The 16,981-nt window shown below is 38.0% G+C and overlaps 1 protein-coding gene across 5 annotated transcripts in view; it reads left to right on the forward strand.

Annotated features, from left to right (window-relative positions):
• Nucleotides 1-15,341, forward strand: part of LOC144604876 (plexin-B2-like) — a 190,431-nt gene extending 175,090 nt beyond the window's left edge. For all 5 annotated transcript variants that reach the window (XM_078419665.1, XM_078419660.1, XM_078419661.1 and 2 more), the window contains 12 exons: nucleotides 663-729; nucleotides 824-970; nucleotides 1,962-2,115; nucleotides 2,877-2,977; nucleotides 5,191-5,275; nucleotides 6,434-6,585; nucleotides 8,161-8,321; nucleotides 9,130-9,277; nucleotides 9,500-9,564; nucleotides 11,414-11,489; nucleotides 13,132-13,206; nucleotides 13,930-15,341. In XM_078419665.1, the coding sequence (XP_078275791.1) occupies nucleotides 663-729; nucleotides 824-970; nucleotides 1,962-2,115; nucleotides 2,877-2,977; nucleotides 5,191-5,275; nucleotides 6,434-6,585; nucleotides 8,161-8,321; nucleotides 9,130-9,277; nucleotides 9,500-9,564; nucleotides 11,414-11,489; nucleotides 13,132-13,206; nucleotides 13,930-14,034 (1,336 nt within the window). In that variant the 3' untranslated portion in view covers nucleotides 14,035-15,341. The remainder of the gene's footprint in view (nucleotides 1-662; nucleotides 730-823; nucleotides 971-1,961; nucleotides 2,116-2,876; nucleotides 2,978-5,190; nucleotides 5,276-6,433; nucleotides 6,586-8,160; nucleotides 8,322-9,129; nucleotides 9,278-9,499; nucleotides 9,565-11,413; nucleotides 11,490-13,131; nucleotides 13,207-13,929) is intronic.
• Nucleotides 15,342-16,981: the final 1,640 nt, after the last annotated feature.

Here is a 16,981-nt window from a genome sequence, read left to right on the forward strand (position 1 = left end):
GCTGATCTATCTCTTGTTCCTAACCCCATTCTCCTGCCATCTCCCCATAACCCTTGACACCCGTAGGTCAAGGAGGTCTAGGAAGAGATTTTGCAACCGTTAAGGTTAATTGCAACAATTGTGTAACACAGCACTGTGTGGTTGGAGTTGTTGTCAGCGACACATGTGGTGATTAATGCGAACTACTGCTGTGCAATAATCAACACACTGAATGACGTTCTCTGGCCATCCACTGCAAGGAACTTTCCATGACCAAATACCACAGACAGGCACTCTCCAAGTCCAGGACTATATTGTGGGTCTGAAGAAGGGGTCTGACCCAAAACGTCACCCACCATTTTTTTCCAGAGATGCTGCCTGACCCACTGAATTACTCCAGCACTTTGTGTCTATCTTCGGTATAAACCAGCATCTGCAGTTCCTTCCTACACTACATTGTGAGTTACACACTGAAGTGCGATGTAGTCACCACAACAAGTCAATGGGAAAAGGCCACAGTGCCGCGAATGGTGATGTAAGAATACACTGTATTTTGTGTTGCAAATTTTATAACAAAGTATATTTTTGGAGATAAAATGAACACAGTAGAGCACATAAATTATAAGCCAAATTGTTAAATGGTTTAGAATGAAAATATGAGCTTTTCCATTCTTTTCTGCCAGAAGTGAAACTGTTGTGGAGCGAATGCTTTCCAACTGGATGTCTATCTGCCTATACCAGTTTCTGAAGGTAACTCTAAATACTATACATTCTTCTATACTGCCCATGTGTTAATATTATCCCAAAACCTGAATGGCTTTTGTTCTTCACTTATGAAATGAAGGATTCTGCTGGCGAGCCACTGTACAGGCTGTTCAAAGGGCTCAAACACCAAGTAGAGAAGGGACCAGTTGATGCAGAAATGAAAAAGGCCAAATACACTCTAAACGACACAGGACTCTTGGGAGAGGATGTCGAATATCATGTACTTGTAAGTGTCAAAATTGGTTTATTAACATATCTTCTGCTGTTTTATCTAGAGGAGAGCTGCTTTTGTTCTTCCACCTTTTCTACACAGAATTTTCACAGAGTCCTTCCTTCTATGCGTTCTAGTCTCGTAAAATAGCAAAATCAACAAATGTTAACAGTTGAAAGCAGACTGTAATTGACTTGGTATTCCCTGGGATAACTGAGTATTTAGTACATTTAAAACTTGAAGGTGTCTTTGTTTATGCAGGTTGCTTATGAAAAGTGTTATCATCTTAAAGTGAATGTAATTCAATAGCTACTTAAATTATATTGGTATTGGAGTGAATAGGTCACCTAAAGTTATTTTTTTCCAATTTATGCTTAAACATTACAGAGTTATAACAGTGTCAGTGAGAAGGTCAGAAAGAAAGCACCAATCACAAAACACAAATTGGGGTAGGAAAGATGTACTTACTTAGAAACTTGCAGGAAAACAAGACTAATTGAATAAAACTTTCTTCAAATAGTTACTTCCTGGATCTGAATGTTACCAAAATGTTTTATGGACGTATTGAGTACAAAGATGTTATCATTTGGAAAGAGCATACATTTTCCAGATTTCTTGGGATTACAGGCTAATTCCAGGATCAAATCTACATTTAAGGTGAACGGTGGTTATAATATTTGGAAACGTGACCAACAAAATTATGGGGGAAAAAATAAACTGCTAGAGGTACTCAGTGTGTCAGGTAGCATCTGTGGAGAGAAAGGAATTGTTGATGTTTCCTGATGCAAAGTCTTGACCCAAAATGTTGACCATGCCTGACCTGCTGAGTTCCTCCAGCAATTTGTTTATGGTTCCACATTCCAACATATGTAGACTTGTGTTTGAGAGTATAGAAACCTTGAGCACTATGTCAAAACCAGATAAGTAGTAATAAGGAGGACAATATGGAGCACTATGCAACTCTGAACGACTTGTTTATTTTACTTTGCTTTTATTTTTTTTCCAGACTTTGAATGTAATTGTACAAGATTCTGGAGAATCTATGCCTGTAAAGGTCTTAAGCTGTGACAGCATAACTCAAGTCAAAGAAAAAATCCTTGACCAAGTGTATAGAAAACTTCCCTTTTCACAAAGGCCGGCACTAGACAGTGTTGTCCTTGGTGAGTCATTTCAATCATGTTCATTTCTATACCCTCGCATTTCCAAAGGATTTCTCCGCTGCATCTAATCACTTCTGAAACTGTCTCAAAGCCTCCCACCTGTGGTTTAATGACTAGATTAGCAAACCAGAAGCCTGAGCGATTGATTCAGAGACAAATTCAAATGTTGCTCTGGTTGCTTGAGAATTTAGAAGCAGTAAGTTAAATAATTCCAGAATAATGGCTGTCATAAATCTATCGATAGCCCTATATTTGAAAGCGATATTGTCTGCCGTCCATATTTATTAAGCAATAATCCAAATCCAGACCCACAGCGATGTAGTTGACTCCTAATTGACCCCCAGAATAATCCAGCAAGCCACTGAGTTATATCAAATTTTTATTGGACATTTTATCCTTAAAATTCATCAGAAGTAATGATACCCCGTCATCAACACATTCGTACTGCAAATCGTTCATGACTTGAGTAAACCTGCTTCATTACTCCCGGCTGCACCTATCTTTAGCAGTAAAATGTCACCTAATAACCTGCAGAATCCATTGCTGTGGCTCTTTTATGAGTGGCAACTGGGCCCCAGATTGTGGGCCCACAACCCAAGTCTGCTTGTGGTTCAGTGCACAGGTACAAAAGTTCTGAACACACTTGCTCACGAGGACCACCCTGCTAGGGGGTTCACCTCTAACCTACCAGTTGAAACTATGTACAGTTTGGGCCAATATTTGCTTTGGTAGAGAAGACATTATGTTTTCTTTCCTCATAGAATGGCGGCCAGGATCCACTGGTCAAATCCTTTCAGATTTGGATGTCACTTCAGAACGAGAGGGGAAATGGAGACGTATAAACACTTTAAAACACTATAATGTGAGTAACAACTGCCTGCCTTTTCATTATTAAAACACATCGACAGAGTTAATGTATTTCGGACATGTCTATATATATATATTGTCCTATTGTGACTACAATTGCTCCTCGAAGACTGAACTCTGAAGAATGAACAATGGTTCATTGTCGAGGAACAATGATGCAAGTCTTGTAGAAATAATGACACATCTGTAGATTGTCGTGTGTCGCCAAAGGGCTGACTAACTATTTGAAAACTTATTAACCCGAGTGCAGCAGGATATGTTCCAGATATGCAAGAACCTGGAGAAGGGTCGTGATACAAAACATCGTCTATCAATGTCCCTCCACAGCATTTGTTCTAGGATATACATTAGCATACTAAGGGTACAGAGGAGGTGTACTAGAATGCTGCCTGGATTAGAGGGTTTTAGCTACAGGAAGAGGCTGGGGAGACTTAGATTGCTTTCTCTGGAACATTAGGGGAAACATGATAGAAGTATATACAATTATGAGTGGCATAGATGGGGTAGACAGTCAAACCCTTTTCCCAAGGAGGAAATGTCCAACACTGGAGGGCATAATTATAAGGCGAGAGGGGGAAAATTTAATGGCGATATGTGGGGTAGGTTTTTTTTACACAGTTGTGGGGATCTAGATGCATTGCCAGGGGTGGTGGTGGAGGCAGATACGATAGTAGCGTTTAAGAGGCTTTTAGATAGGCACATGGAAGTGTATGCAATAGAGGGATATGGATTATATACAGTTGTAGGAAGGAACTGCAGATGAGGGTTTAAACCGAAGATAGACAAAAAATGCTGGAGTAACTCAGCGGGAAAGACAGCATTTCTGGATAGAAGGAATGGGTGACGTTTCGGGTCAAGACTGAAGAAGGGTCTCGGCCCGAAACGTCACCCATCCTTCCATCCAGAGAAGCTGCCTGTCCCGTTGAGTTGCTCCAGTATTTTGTGTCTATCTATGGATGATATACAGGCAGAAGAGATCAGCTTAACTTGACATCATGTTCGGCACATATATTGTGGGACAAAGGCCCCACTCCTGTGTTGCACTGTGCTATTTTAAAGAAAAGCTCAAATCATAACAACATTTGGTGAAAAGCTCAAGAGGCAATCAAGAATAATGTCAGAACAGTCACCTATTTCTGACATTGTGTTATTGCAGTTTAGCCACAATTTATCTCATGCAATCAAAACTTATATGAAATCTTCAGTACTTTGAAATATATTTCGTTTCATGATGAAACTTTTTCATTAAATCAAAGTTATAATCTGCAGGGTGGGTTTAATCGTATTGAAGCTACAGGATTTAGGGCACAAAGGCATGAATATCACACGTATTTATGCGGAAAGGTAGAAACTGGTGGGTTAAAATACTGCTGAATGCCGTCAAGTTACTGTAGATTCAGGCTCTCTTGCAACTGCAAATTCTGATCAGCTTGAATCATACATGTCACAGCTTGTCTTTTTTTTGTCCCTGGAGCATAGTCTCAGCTCCCTGACAGCTCTCTGACACTTTACAACTCTCCTCTACATCATTAATCAGGTCAAGTTGTGTGGCTGTGCTAGTCAATTAGGAAAGAACAGTTCTCCCGGACAGCTTATGGTACTCCAACTCATTACTTTAATATTTATAATTAAATTAACAGAAATTTGTATGTGTTTCTTCAATCTATTCACATCAATGTATTTAGCTTAGAGATACAATGTGGAAACAGGCTCTACGGCCCACCGAGTCCATGCTGACTATCACCTGTACACTGGCTCCAAGTTATCCCACTTCTGCATGCTACACACTGGGGGAAATTTACAGAGGCCAATTAACCTACAAGCCTGCACGTCTTTGTAACGGGGAGGAAACCGGAGCACCTGGAATAAACTCACGCTGTCACATGGAGAACGTACAAACTCCGTACAGGCAGAACCTGTAGTCAGGATCGAACCTGGGTCTCAAGCACTGTGAGGCAGCATCTCTACTGCTGTGCCATTGTGCTGCCCCCACTGTGTTCTTTTATCCCCTCATCACCTCGTTCCTCAGATTAGTTACCATTCTTTGCTCCAATGCAACAGCAGACTAAGGGTAGAGATTTGTCCTCACAATGCTTCTTCATAATGGTTTCATGTTGTACAATGCTCCTTAATGGGCACAGCACATCAAAAACAAACCTATATCAGAATGTGTGTGTTTAATGGAGAATTTCATTGTTGTCCTTGTAGGTGCGAGATTTCTCTACTCTCATTTTAGTGCAGTCTTCACATGCTCAGCAACCTTATGATCATCAGCAGATTATCCATGGTGAAAGTCAGTACATTTTCTCACAATTTGCTAACAAGTAGAAAATATAATGTCATGTTGATTACCAGTGTAAATATTATTCTCTGTTTGCAGATAACCTGAAAAATTATAATTTAATGCAAGACTTTCTAAAATAATGGAAAGAGAACATTGTTTTTGATTTATTTTGTACTGAGTTAACTTGCTAAAATTGTTCAGTCTTTATTTTGATGCACTGTATCTGGATATAAATGATGTTAGTTTATTTTGAAGTGAGAATGTAAACAGAGCACTCTTATTTTGACACTCAGTGCCAAGCTGTCCTAGCTCATTTTGGGAATAGATAAGATTTTGAATGAAGTACCCAACATTGTTTCCCTAAAGCTGATCTCAGGCGGACCATCAGTATACTAATTCATTTTCCAAAATTATTCTCCTAGTGGCCTCTCTATTACTGTTATGCTGTATATGGGACAGTTTTGTACCTTGTATCAGCTAGGTTGCAAGGAATGAAGAATCCAGCCTAACCTGACCTGTCTGTGTATCTTGGAAGGAGAAAACAGCTATGGAACAGGCATGTTTTTTTGCCAATGCCCTTTTTATAAGGACCTGAAATGAGCATTTACTGTAGAGACACTGGTAGATAGCGTTGGATTTTGATACACTCAATTAATCCAACTGTTAATCTCCCTTTCTTTTTGTTAAGATCCTTGAATGCAATGATCCTTTCCATTTCCATACCCATCTCTCCTAAAATCCTTGCCGTTATTTCTGCCCTTCAAAGAAAGTTCCAATTGCCCAAGCCAAGCCACAAACTACATTATTTGTGACTTGATATGGTTTGATTTCTTTCTTGACAGATCACATCATGCTCCTGCACCTCCTTGTTGTCTGATCCTTGGGATTTCCCTTGCATGATGGCAGTAACACAAAGTGGGCCATATCACAGTGTTGGCTGTTTTAACTCAGCCTGATTATTCCATTCCATTGACTAGAATAGAAAAGAACAACGCTTGCAGTCAAAACAGTTGTGATATTGGTCCTCTTGTGCTATTGTGCTTAGACAGATGCCACCCCATTATTGTCTAAATGCATCTCTCACTGTATATTTTGAAAAAATGTTAAAGCAAGGCAAACATGTGTCATGTTTTGGTAATTCTTCTGCCCTCAATTTGGTAATTCCAGAAAGTGGACTTTTAGAAGAAGATAAAAGGTGGCACTTAGTGCGACAATTAGATGAAGTAGATGAAAGTAAATCAAAGCGAGGCAGCATGAAAGCGAAAGAGAGGACCAAAGCGATCACGGAAATATATTTGACAAGGCTTCTGTCTGTAAAGGTGAGATTTTATGTGTGTTTTATTAAGTGTTGTCAAAATAAGAAGGATTTGTTCAAGTTTGCTTCCAAATGGTGGTGATTATCAGATGCCAATTTTCCCAGCACCAGGGCTTCACCCACAAGGTCCATGGGCAAGTGCCCAGACCAATTATGTTTGATTGCTTCATCAATGACTCAGAATAGCAATCAATGAACAATGTTGAATTCTATTGCTAACTCCTTAGCCTATGCCTGCATTCAGCAAGACCGTGACATCAGTCAGGCATGGGCTGAGAAGTGCAGGTAACATTCGTACTGCATCAATTGACCATCGCCAACAAAACAAAATGTAACCAACCTCACTTTATATTCTATGACATTAGCCCAATCTGATAGTCTCCTGGAGGGGTGGAATTGCCAATGACCAGAAACTCAACTTGATTGGCTACACAGATACAGAGGTTACAAGAGCAGGTCAGAGTAACAAATGCAGGCAGATATGAAAGAGCCAGAAGGCTGTACATCCTTGGAATATGTGGTCTATGGCAGTTTAGATGCTGAATAAATTCAAGGTGTAAAGGCAAAAAAATATTGAATTTTAAGGATATGGAAATTGTGTAGCAAAGGTCAGTGAGGTAAGTTTTCAACCATTATCTTATTGAATTGTGGTAGAGGGTTTGAATAGCCTGTTCTTGCTTCTTTTTTTTATGTTCTTCTGTGACATTTAGAATGCTTTTTCATAGAATTGCAAGAGGCCAACTATTGTCATTGGTGAACAATAACCTGAGATTTAAATACATTTAGTGAAGGATTTAGATGAAAAGTTATACTAAGAATGTCCAAGAGCTGATATTGGATAGAAACATAGAAAATAGGTGCAAGAGTAGGCCATTCGACCTTTCGAGCCAGCACTGCCATTCAATATGATCATGGCTGATCATCCAAAATCAGTATCCCGTTCCTGTTTTCTCCCCATACCTCGATTTCCGATAGCACAAAGAGCTATATTTAACGCTCTCTTGAATACATCATTGACTATTTGACTGGTAGAATGGCTATATTCAGTCCCTGAATTCAGAAAGCACCATTTTTTACATCACAGACTATTTTTCTCCCTTTACCCAAATCCTTGCTGGGATTCATTGCCATGAGTTGCTTGCATGTCCAAACGACAATTGTTTATTTGTAAGGTGATTTTGAATGGCTAATTGACTGCACATCATTATTTACAAATTAATCCTTTTGCAATAGAAATACAATACAAACACTTCCAACAGCAAATCATTGGTGCCCTTCAACAAGCAAGAACCGTAGCCTCTTTTAATCTTCGTTTTGTACTGTTGCCAATTAACAGAGTGCACAAGGGACCAAAACCTCTTATTTTGCATGGCCCACCCACAGACAAAATCATGAGGAGTATAGATTGCAATAAGAATGTTTAAATTGAATGCTTTTGTGGTTATTTTGTGACTAATTATATTGCATGAAAGTTATTGGATGTAGCACATAAAAACTGAATGTCAAGTGGCTTTTACCCACTACCTAAAATAACCTCCTGGTGAAAGCCTTTTAACATGTTTGGTTTCAATTAAAACAGGGGACTCTGCAAAACTTTGTAGATAATTTCTTCCAGAGTGTTCTCAGTACAAATCAAATAGTTCCAACGGCAGTGAAATATTATTTTGATTTCCTTGATGAGCAAGCACATAAGAATGAAATAATGGACGAAGAAACTATTCACATCTGGAAAACTAACAGGTAGGATTCGGAATACCAGCTATATGTCTAAACGTAAAAGTTCTATTTCTTTATTACATGGATGTTGGTGGGTGAAATGATTTGCTGGAGAACCTCGGGTGGCATTTATACAAAAAAATATTTGTTTGTGTTATAACTGACCAACAGTTGAGAGAATGAAAGTAATTTATCTGGATTGTGGTTTCTTAGGCAAAACTATAGCCGTGTGTTTTAATTTATTGTTAACACTTAAAGTGTGCTTAACAATCTAAATACATATTTCAATATATTGACAATATGTGAAGGATGTACCAGGCTTTCCATTTCATGTGGATTGCTTCTTATTATTCTCTTTTCTAGCAAAATATACCAGATTTAATTTTTACCTGGTCATAGCTGTGAAGCTATGTTATATTATATTATCCAATCCAGTTAAATTACTGCTAGATTCATTCATATCTAAAAAGGGTAAAAGAGAGGCCAAGAAAATGTTTATGTGGATAAATGGTGGGAATGGAAGTCATGGCAGTCAGCACCTGCTGAATATCTTATGGGATTCCTGTACTTCTAACGCCAGCTACTTTGGGACCCTTGATCCTCAGTCTTTCTTCCAAGGACTTGACTGCACTGATCATCTTGTATAAAGATAAACATTTATCTTTATGTTGGAACAAAGAAATGTGGCATAGGATGGAACTAACTTGGGAAGAAAACAAAAAGGATCTTGCATGATACGTCTGCAACTTCATAACAACTATCTTTCTTCTTTTAATGCACATTGAGTTTTCACAAGTAATTATTGTAATTAAGGTATTTTCCAATTTTCCAGTTTGCCATTGAGGTTCTGGGTAAACGTACTGAAAAACCCGCACTTCATATTTGATGTGAAAGTTAATGAAGTAGTGGATGCATCATTATCGGTGATTGCACAGACCTTCATGGATGCATGTACAAAGACTGAATACAAGTTGAGCAGAGTAAGTTTAATAAAAAGTTAAAAAAAGAAAAGGATTTAAAATCTGAACAAATGGAAAATCTTTGCTTCTAGATTGTAGTGAAAACCATCTGTTATATTTTTCTTGATTTTGATTTAAATACTTAAGTTCCAAGATTAAAATTGCCTTTCCAAATTTATCTTTGATAATGTTAACAATTATATTGATGTTTTTCTTAGCAGATGTCTATTTTTACTTTTTCAGGAGTCTCCAAGCAACAAGTTACTTTATGCAAGAGAAATTTCCACATACAAGAAAATGGTGGAGGAGTAAGTGAGAAATATAACCTCAAAATAAATTTAATGTGTTTCAGAAAATAAATATAAATTTCCGTTTCTCTTTAAAGCTCAATTTATTTACTGGAGTTCAAAAAAAAAAAAAAATCTTTGAAATTCTCCCTCTGCTGAATTTGAGATTTGGATTCACTTACACTACCTAGAAAGTGCTTGCTTTAACTTACAAAGTTCAATTTTCTTAATGAGAATTTTTTTTAAATTGCCATTGGAAAGTTGGATCTTCTGAATAAAGGTAGAATCACAGTGATGCTTGTAGGCAGATAAAGAAACATAAGAAAAATCATAGAAACATTTCAAAGGCAAAGAATACTAGGTATTATAGCATCCTAACTGTATATTGGTGAGCAGAACAAATGTAATAACCCTCTTAGCTGTCCCTGTGAGATGAATTCCTATTATAGTTCTAGGTCACTTGCAGGATGTACTATTAACTGTGCCAATTGCTGCAGTCATGGGAGTTGTCAGTACCATCCATGCTGGGAATGTCAGGGAAACTGCTGTTTTTTCATAGCATTAGAAGCCACTCACTGCAAGGCGATTGAGATGGAACAGAAACTTTGGCAGGTTAAGACAATGTTCCAAATTCATCCATTCTGGCTTTGCTGTGAGACAGTCAGAGCATATAAACATAGCACAAAAAGTAAGGAAATTTGTGTTTGGTAGATTATTTCTTTGTTGTAACAATGCTTCTTGGCAATAAATCTTATACCGTTGGAAAGCCTGTTTATTTCCCTTTTAAATGGTGCCACATTTGTAAGGAACATGCATTTGTGGGATGAGCAGCAGAGCTGAGTATGTGGGTTGCGCCCATGAAAAATCTGCCAAATCTTCTCTGCCAATGCCAAACAGCTTATTCTGCCATTGACTCTTGTTCGGTGTTGTTTGGTGGATTGGACGATTGAAGTCTGAAGAAACAAGACATATTGGCAATTTAACAATTTATTCATTTAATAAACAGGAGCCTCAGTAGCGTGTGGAAGAACCATACACAGCCACAACAGCCTGGCACCTCCTCCTCATGCTGGTCACCAGCCTGGTCACACACTGTTGTGGGATGGCATCCCATTCTTCAACCAGCATTTGTCGCAAGTCAGCCAACGTGGTTGTGTTGGTCACTCTGGCACGAACAGCACGCCCAAGCTGATCCCACAAGTGTTCAATGGGGTTGAGGTCAGGACTGCTGGCATGCCATTCCATCCTCTCCACTCCCAAATTCTGGAGGTAGTCTCTGAGAAACCCTGCTCTGTGGGGGCGAGCATTGTCATCTTGGAGGATAGAGTTCGATCCCAGACTGTGGAGAAATGGGATTGCCACTGGTTGCAGAATCTCATCTCGATATCTCTCTGCATTGAGATTGCCTCCAATGATGACAAGCCTCGTTTTTCCAGTGAGGGAGATGCCGCCCCACACCATCACACTGCCTCCACCAAAAGATGTTACTCTATCAGGCACCTGATTGTCAGCACCTGGGGGTACCAGAAGCTCAAAACAAGAGTCAATAGCAACAGCAGAATAAGCTGTTTGGCATTGGCAGAGAAGATTTGGCAAATTTTTCATGGGCGCAACCCATATACTCAGCTCTGCTGCTCATCCCACAAATGCATGTTCCTTACAAATGTGGCACCATTTAAAAGGGAAATAAACAGGCTTTCCAACAGTATACGATTTATTGCCAAGAAGCATTGTTACAACAAAGAAATAATCTACCAAACACAAATTTCCTTACTTTTTGTGCTATGTTTAGATGAAAAGCTGTTTTAGGTTGATGTTAACCTTGTACGAAGTTCTATTTGTCAATTTATACTTGCTCTTTGTTTAACAGCTATTATAAGGGTATTCGTCAGATGGTGCAAGTCAGTGATCAAGATATGAATACACACTTAGCTGAGGTCTCAAGGGTGAGTTGTATCCATTTTTGACTTTCTTGCATGGTTCAAATCAGAATTGCTAAAAATAATGGAGTAGTTTTTCTTTATTTTTAAAATCTGATCTATTGGTTCACAGAGAATATTCAAATCAGGTCAGTGAGTAGATTGATTGAAAGATACAGCATAGAAAAATGCCCTTTGGCCCTTTGAATCCATGCTGACCATCAACCACCCTTCACACTTGTCCTGTGTTATCCCACTTTCACATCCATTTACAACACCTCAGGGGCAATTTGCAGAGGCAAATTAAACTCCAAATCTGCGTGTTTTTTGGATGTAGGAGGAAACCAGAGCACCCAAAAGAAACCCACATGGTCAGAGGAAGAACGTGCAAATTCCACAGTTTAGTTGGTGGAGTTAAATCTATATGCTTTTTTAAAAAGTCGGTGTGATATATCTGTCATTGCCCAGACTTTCCGTCTCTTGGAAAATCCCACTATCCAAATGTAATAGTGTTAAACTATTTAAATTAAAATAGATCTTCAATTTCATTTCTCATGCCCTTAGACTGCAATTACATGAATAGAATTTATCCTGGATTAAATACATTCAATATCAGCTAACATCCATGAGATAGGCAGCTTTCTGGAACAATTAATACTCCCACCCAATAAAATGATAAGAGAATGGTGCATCCAATTAGTTTTTGACTCTTCGGATAAGTAACAACTTGCATTAATACAACACTTAGTAAAAGCAATGTGCTGAGTTATCTGTAAAGGAGATACATGTATTGATCCAGAAGGAAAATATCAGAAAGGTTGATCAAAGTTTGATTGAAAAGATAGCCCTGCAGAGGCTTCAACGTTGGGGAGAAAGGTCAGAAGAGGTTTTAGATTTAAGACTGACTCATGAGCTGAAAGAACAGAGTAATGCTCGTTTTGGATGCATGCGGTAAACCTTTTAAGAATTGGGAGTGGGATGAAATAACTGAGGGCACAAGGCAAGCGTGTAAAGGGCATTGGTAGGTGGGCATCCAGTGCAGGTCTGTGAAGACGGAAGTGATAAGCAAACATGCAACACAAATTTATGTTAACAAGCAAAATCATAGAATCATTCCATTTGAAAGGGACAAAGGTTTAGATTAAGATTGCTGTGGTTGAAGGGTCGAGTTAGGAAGTGCCCTTTGCATTACCTGCGGTGCTTTTATATGGCTAGATTATACTCGTGTATCGTATTACCTAATTTATTTGGATGACACGCGTACAAAACCTTTTCACTGTACCTCGGTACACGTGACAATAATGAGCCAATACCTATCAGCAAAGTGCAATGTTTCAAATTAGTCTTCTTGGTGAATACATGTTTGATTCCAGCTCATATTTAGGATTGAATTCAAGAGCTGGTTCAACATATGCCCAAAACAGGTGGAGGTCGCAGCCACTTCGTATTTACAAAAACTGACTCTGCCTACAGATTGGCTTTCAGAAATGAAGATAGGAGAGTTTCTCTGTACATGTTTAGGAACTAGAAATGGTGCAAGGCAAGAATGATCTATTGTTCGGACACCTGTACTTGTTAGTTAAATCATAATGAGTTAACTCATTGTTATTTATTATAAAGGAGCAATATTTTCATGAATGGTATTCCAACTAAGTGCTTTATTTTGCAGGCTCATACAGACAAACTGAACACTATGGTAGCACTGCATCAGTTATACCAATACACAAACAAATACTACGATGAGGTGAGTTTCTGCTTTAATAATGCTTATGTTCTAGTTACTGCATATTACCTTGAACCTAGCGACACATATTCACCTACAGGAAGGAATTCATGAGGCGTGAAGATGAGGCATTGCTGGATAGTATTGCATATTTCTAAATAATGGGATGCATCCCATTAGTCCAATTCCTCTTGTGTCTATCCCCTTCCTCATTTTCCAGTATCTCCGCAACTAGTACTCTCTCACATAAATGCCCATCAACTCCACGTCAATTATTTTGCCATTACCATAATACTAATGGTAATTAACATTGGCGATTTTACCTGCCAGCAGGTCTTTAAGGTGTGGGAGGAGCTGGTGCTCCTAAGGGAAAATCTAAGTGGTCACAAAGAAAACGTGCAAACTCCATACAGACAGCACCCTAAGTCAGGATTGAACCTAAGTACTTGGTGTTGGGAGGCACCAGCACTAACTCTAATGCAATTGTGCTGCCCTATATCTATGTTAGTGTATTTTAAAAAATGATTTGACACCTTTTTTGGTGGTTAGTATCAAAACGCATTAATTGTATCTAAACATATAGATTGCATTTAAAATATTTTTATAATTGTTTTATAATTTTGCTGACAAATTACTTTCATGTTAATTTTCAATGCAAGGACAAATGTGCGGTAGACAGAAATAACTGTTTTAATCTGCAGCTTCATTTCAGTATTAACATGGCAACACTGTTTGGGTTTACAGATAATAAATGCCTTAGAACAAGATCCAGCAGCACAAAAGATGCAGCTCTCTGTCCGACTGCAGCAAATAGCAGCTGCACTTGAGAATAAAACGACGGACCTTTGACCATTTCATGGCTATTATGCATAATGGAAGTTCAGATGTTAAATTTTATTACCTAGGGAGAAAAATAGTGTTATTTTTACTCTGCTGATCATCTTTGCAGCTCTTAATTAATTCAAAGCTTGAAGTCAATTATTTTGTAAATTAACTAATATTCTATATTGTATTATAAACTTGGTCTATAAAAACCTGTGGAGAATTGTCGTAAAAATGTATACAACTTAGTTGCTGAAATAAGAATGTCTTGTACTGAACTATGTTTTATTTCAAATATAAATTATCTGAGCCCTAATATTGCTTTTATGATTTGGCCCACATTCTGATAAATTCTGCTATTTTAGTGAGTTGAGCCTTGTACAGTACAATGTTTTCTTCTAATCATCTAATGCTTCACAGTTAATAGCAGTTTTTTTCAAAAAACATTAGACCATTATTAAAAGTACTGCCATTTATTATGTGCATTCTGATACATTTTCTAGCTGATTGTTACACAGAAATGGCATGATTTTTATACTTAATTTTATCTAGTTTGCTTTGACATTGAGACTGAAATAGAAACTGTGGAGTGCCAATGAAAAATCATTTCTTAATTGTATGTAAAACAGACCAAGTAGAGAATGCTTGTAAATTTATGTTAAAATGACATTTTAGAAGTTTTTGTTACAAATAGAGCTAGTGACTACTGAAATGTCTTTGATATTTTTGATATAATTTGGGAGATGGTGTGGCAAATAAATTCAGCGTTTTATTTATTTCCTGTGAATCAAGAAATGTCCTTTATATATTAAAAATCATTGCTGGACAAGGGAATCCTGAAAGATGCTTACTGAAGCTGTCTATAAGAGGCATTTTTAATTCTGTCATCCACTGTTTAGCTTCAATGTGGGTACAAACATCTGGCAAGTTAGTATTTTTAATGTAGCAATTTGGGCTACATGAAGGCTGACAGGCAGTTGGCAAGTTTAGAGCATTTTGGAACTAAGTGTATGGTCAACCAAAGGTTACCTGTTACTCTGTATTTGGCCACTGTCTTTAAGCAAATCCAGCCAAAGGGACAGATCCAGGATGATGTAGTCCATTTAAAAAAACCCATTGTTTTAGACAATAGGTGCAGGAGTAGGCCATTCAGCCTTTTGAGCTAGAAATCAGATATAGCAGGCCAGCAGAGATCTACATGCCCATGCAGTACTTGTATCATACAAACTGCTGATATACTTGGCGTAATTCAGATCCTTCAATGACTATTGTGCATGATATGTACATTATTTGGTATTCATCTACTTGGTAGACTCATTGTTGAATAGGGGCAATGACTCTACCATAATTCACCCTGCAGATTTAATGGCAGTATTTTACTCAGTTATTAACTATATTTCACTATTTGTACGAAGAACGGACTTCCATGAAGGCTGTGTCTCAAAACTGCAGAAAATATTATGCCAATTGTTTGACTTTAGTATGAACATTCTGCATTGGACTTGTGAACCCAGTATATATCTGCATAACTTTCTCTTTCCACAAAAGATTCAGTAAAAAGGACAATATTGTCATAATTTATCATCTGCATTATTCAAGATTAAGATGCTTTACATTACATTCTATAGAATGTACTGCACAGAAATGAACTATTTGGTCCACATAGATCACATTTTAAATATCTTACTCAGGTCTACTTTAATCTTTCATCTATCTGTTCTCTTCTCCCTGATATATTTAGTCTCTTAAGTGCACCTGTACTATTTGCTTGAGCAAGTTTGTGTATTGGCAAGCTCATAATTTTCATCAACCTCTGGATAGGTTTATCTTAATTCCCCATATGATTTCTTGGTGATGATATATTCTTTGGCTCTAGTTTTGCCTCGCAGATGGAAATATTCTGCCTATTAAGTTATGGTGCGAGTCTTCCACTAAAAGGCTAGCAGTTTGATCAAGTAAGTCCTGATTGTTATTCTGTTCCTCTGCCCCTCTCTTCCCCTCCACCTTCCCGTCTCCACCTATATCCTTCCTTTGTCCCGCCCCCCTGACATCAGTCTGAAGAAGGGTCTCGACCCGAAACGTCGCCCATTCCTTCTCTCCCGAGACGCTGCCCGACCTGCTGAGTTACTCCAGCATTTTGTGAATAAATACCTTCGATTTGTACCAGCATCTGCAGTTATTTTCTTACATCCTGATTGTTACATGACTGATTGATATGAACTGGAGAGAACCATGGTTATTCCTGTGCTGTGGAGGGTAAATATAAGATCACACATATTTTTTTATTTATTTGACTTAACTGTTCTCAGATGTTTTATTTCAAATATAAAGTTTATTTTATAATATATTTGATTTATATCTTTTGAATATATGGTGATGTCTGATAAGATTCAGTTCTTGAGACATTTGATAGCCAGTTAACCTTCCGTTAAAGGGCCATTCACAAACGAAAGCCTGGCGTAACATTGAGCCTTACTGATCAACTTTGATCCAGCCTTCTGGAGAAAGGTACCTCTGAGGGAGCTGCTCCAAGTAAGAACAGGTTTAGTAGGAGATGAGTAGTGACCATGTTTTTTAAGTAGGATTAAGTCCCTATTTTCACCTGAACTGTCCTGTATTGTAAGAATACAGTGATACAAACATGTTATCATCAATCCACTTTGTATGGCAAAGACATTTTAAATTTGTGTTTAGCATTTCACTCTTGCTCAGACTCTGACCTACTGCTTGTGCTGAATTTGCTGTTAGACATGGCTGTCTTGCACATAATCTGAGTTGCCTTCATGGTTTATTGCCTCATTAAACCACTACTGAAAAACTGCTTTTTCACTTCTGGCCTAAACAGTGTAGCTTGATGGTCCTTTTTTCCTCCAAGATGAAGGATTATATTACTTCTGTTTTTGTTTCCAACTAAACAAGTGTGAGATAAATACTTGGGGCAGTATTACTGTGCTCCACTCTCCTTTCCCATTCT

The sequence above is a fragment of the Rhinoraja longicauda genome, chromosome 23 (assembly GCF_053455715.1).
Source record: "Rhinoraja longicauda isolate Sanriku21f chromosome 23, sRhiLon1.1, whole genome shotgun sequence".
Classification (NCBI taxonomy): domain Eukaryota; kingdom Metazoa; phylum Chordata; class Chondrichthyes; order Rajiformes; family Arhynchobatidae; genus Rhinoraja; species Rhinoraja longicauda.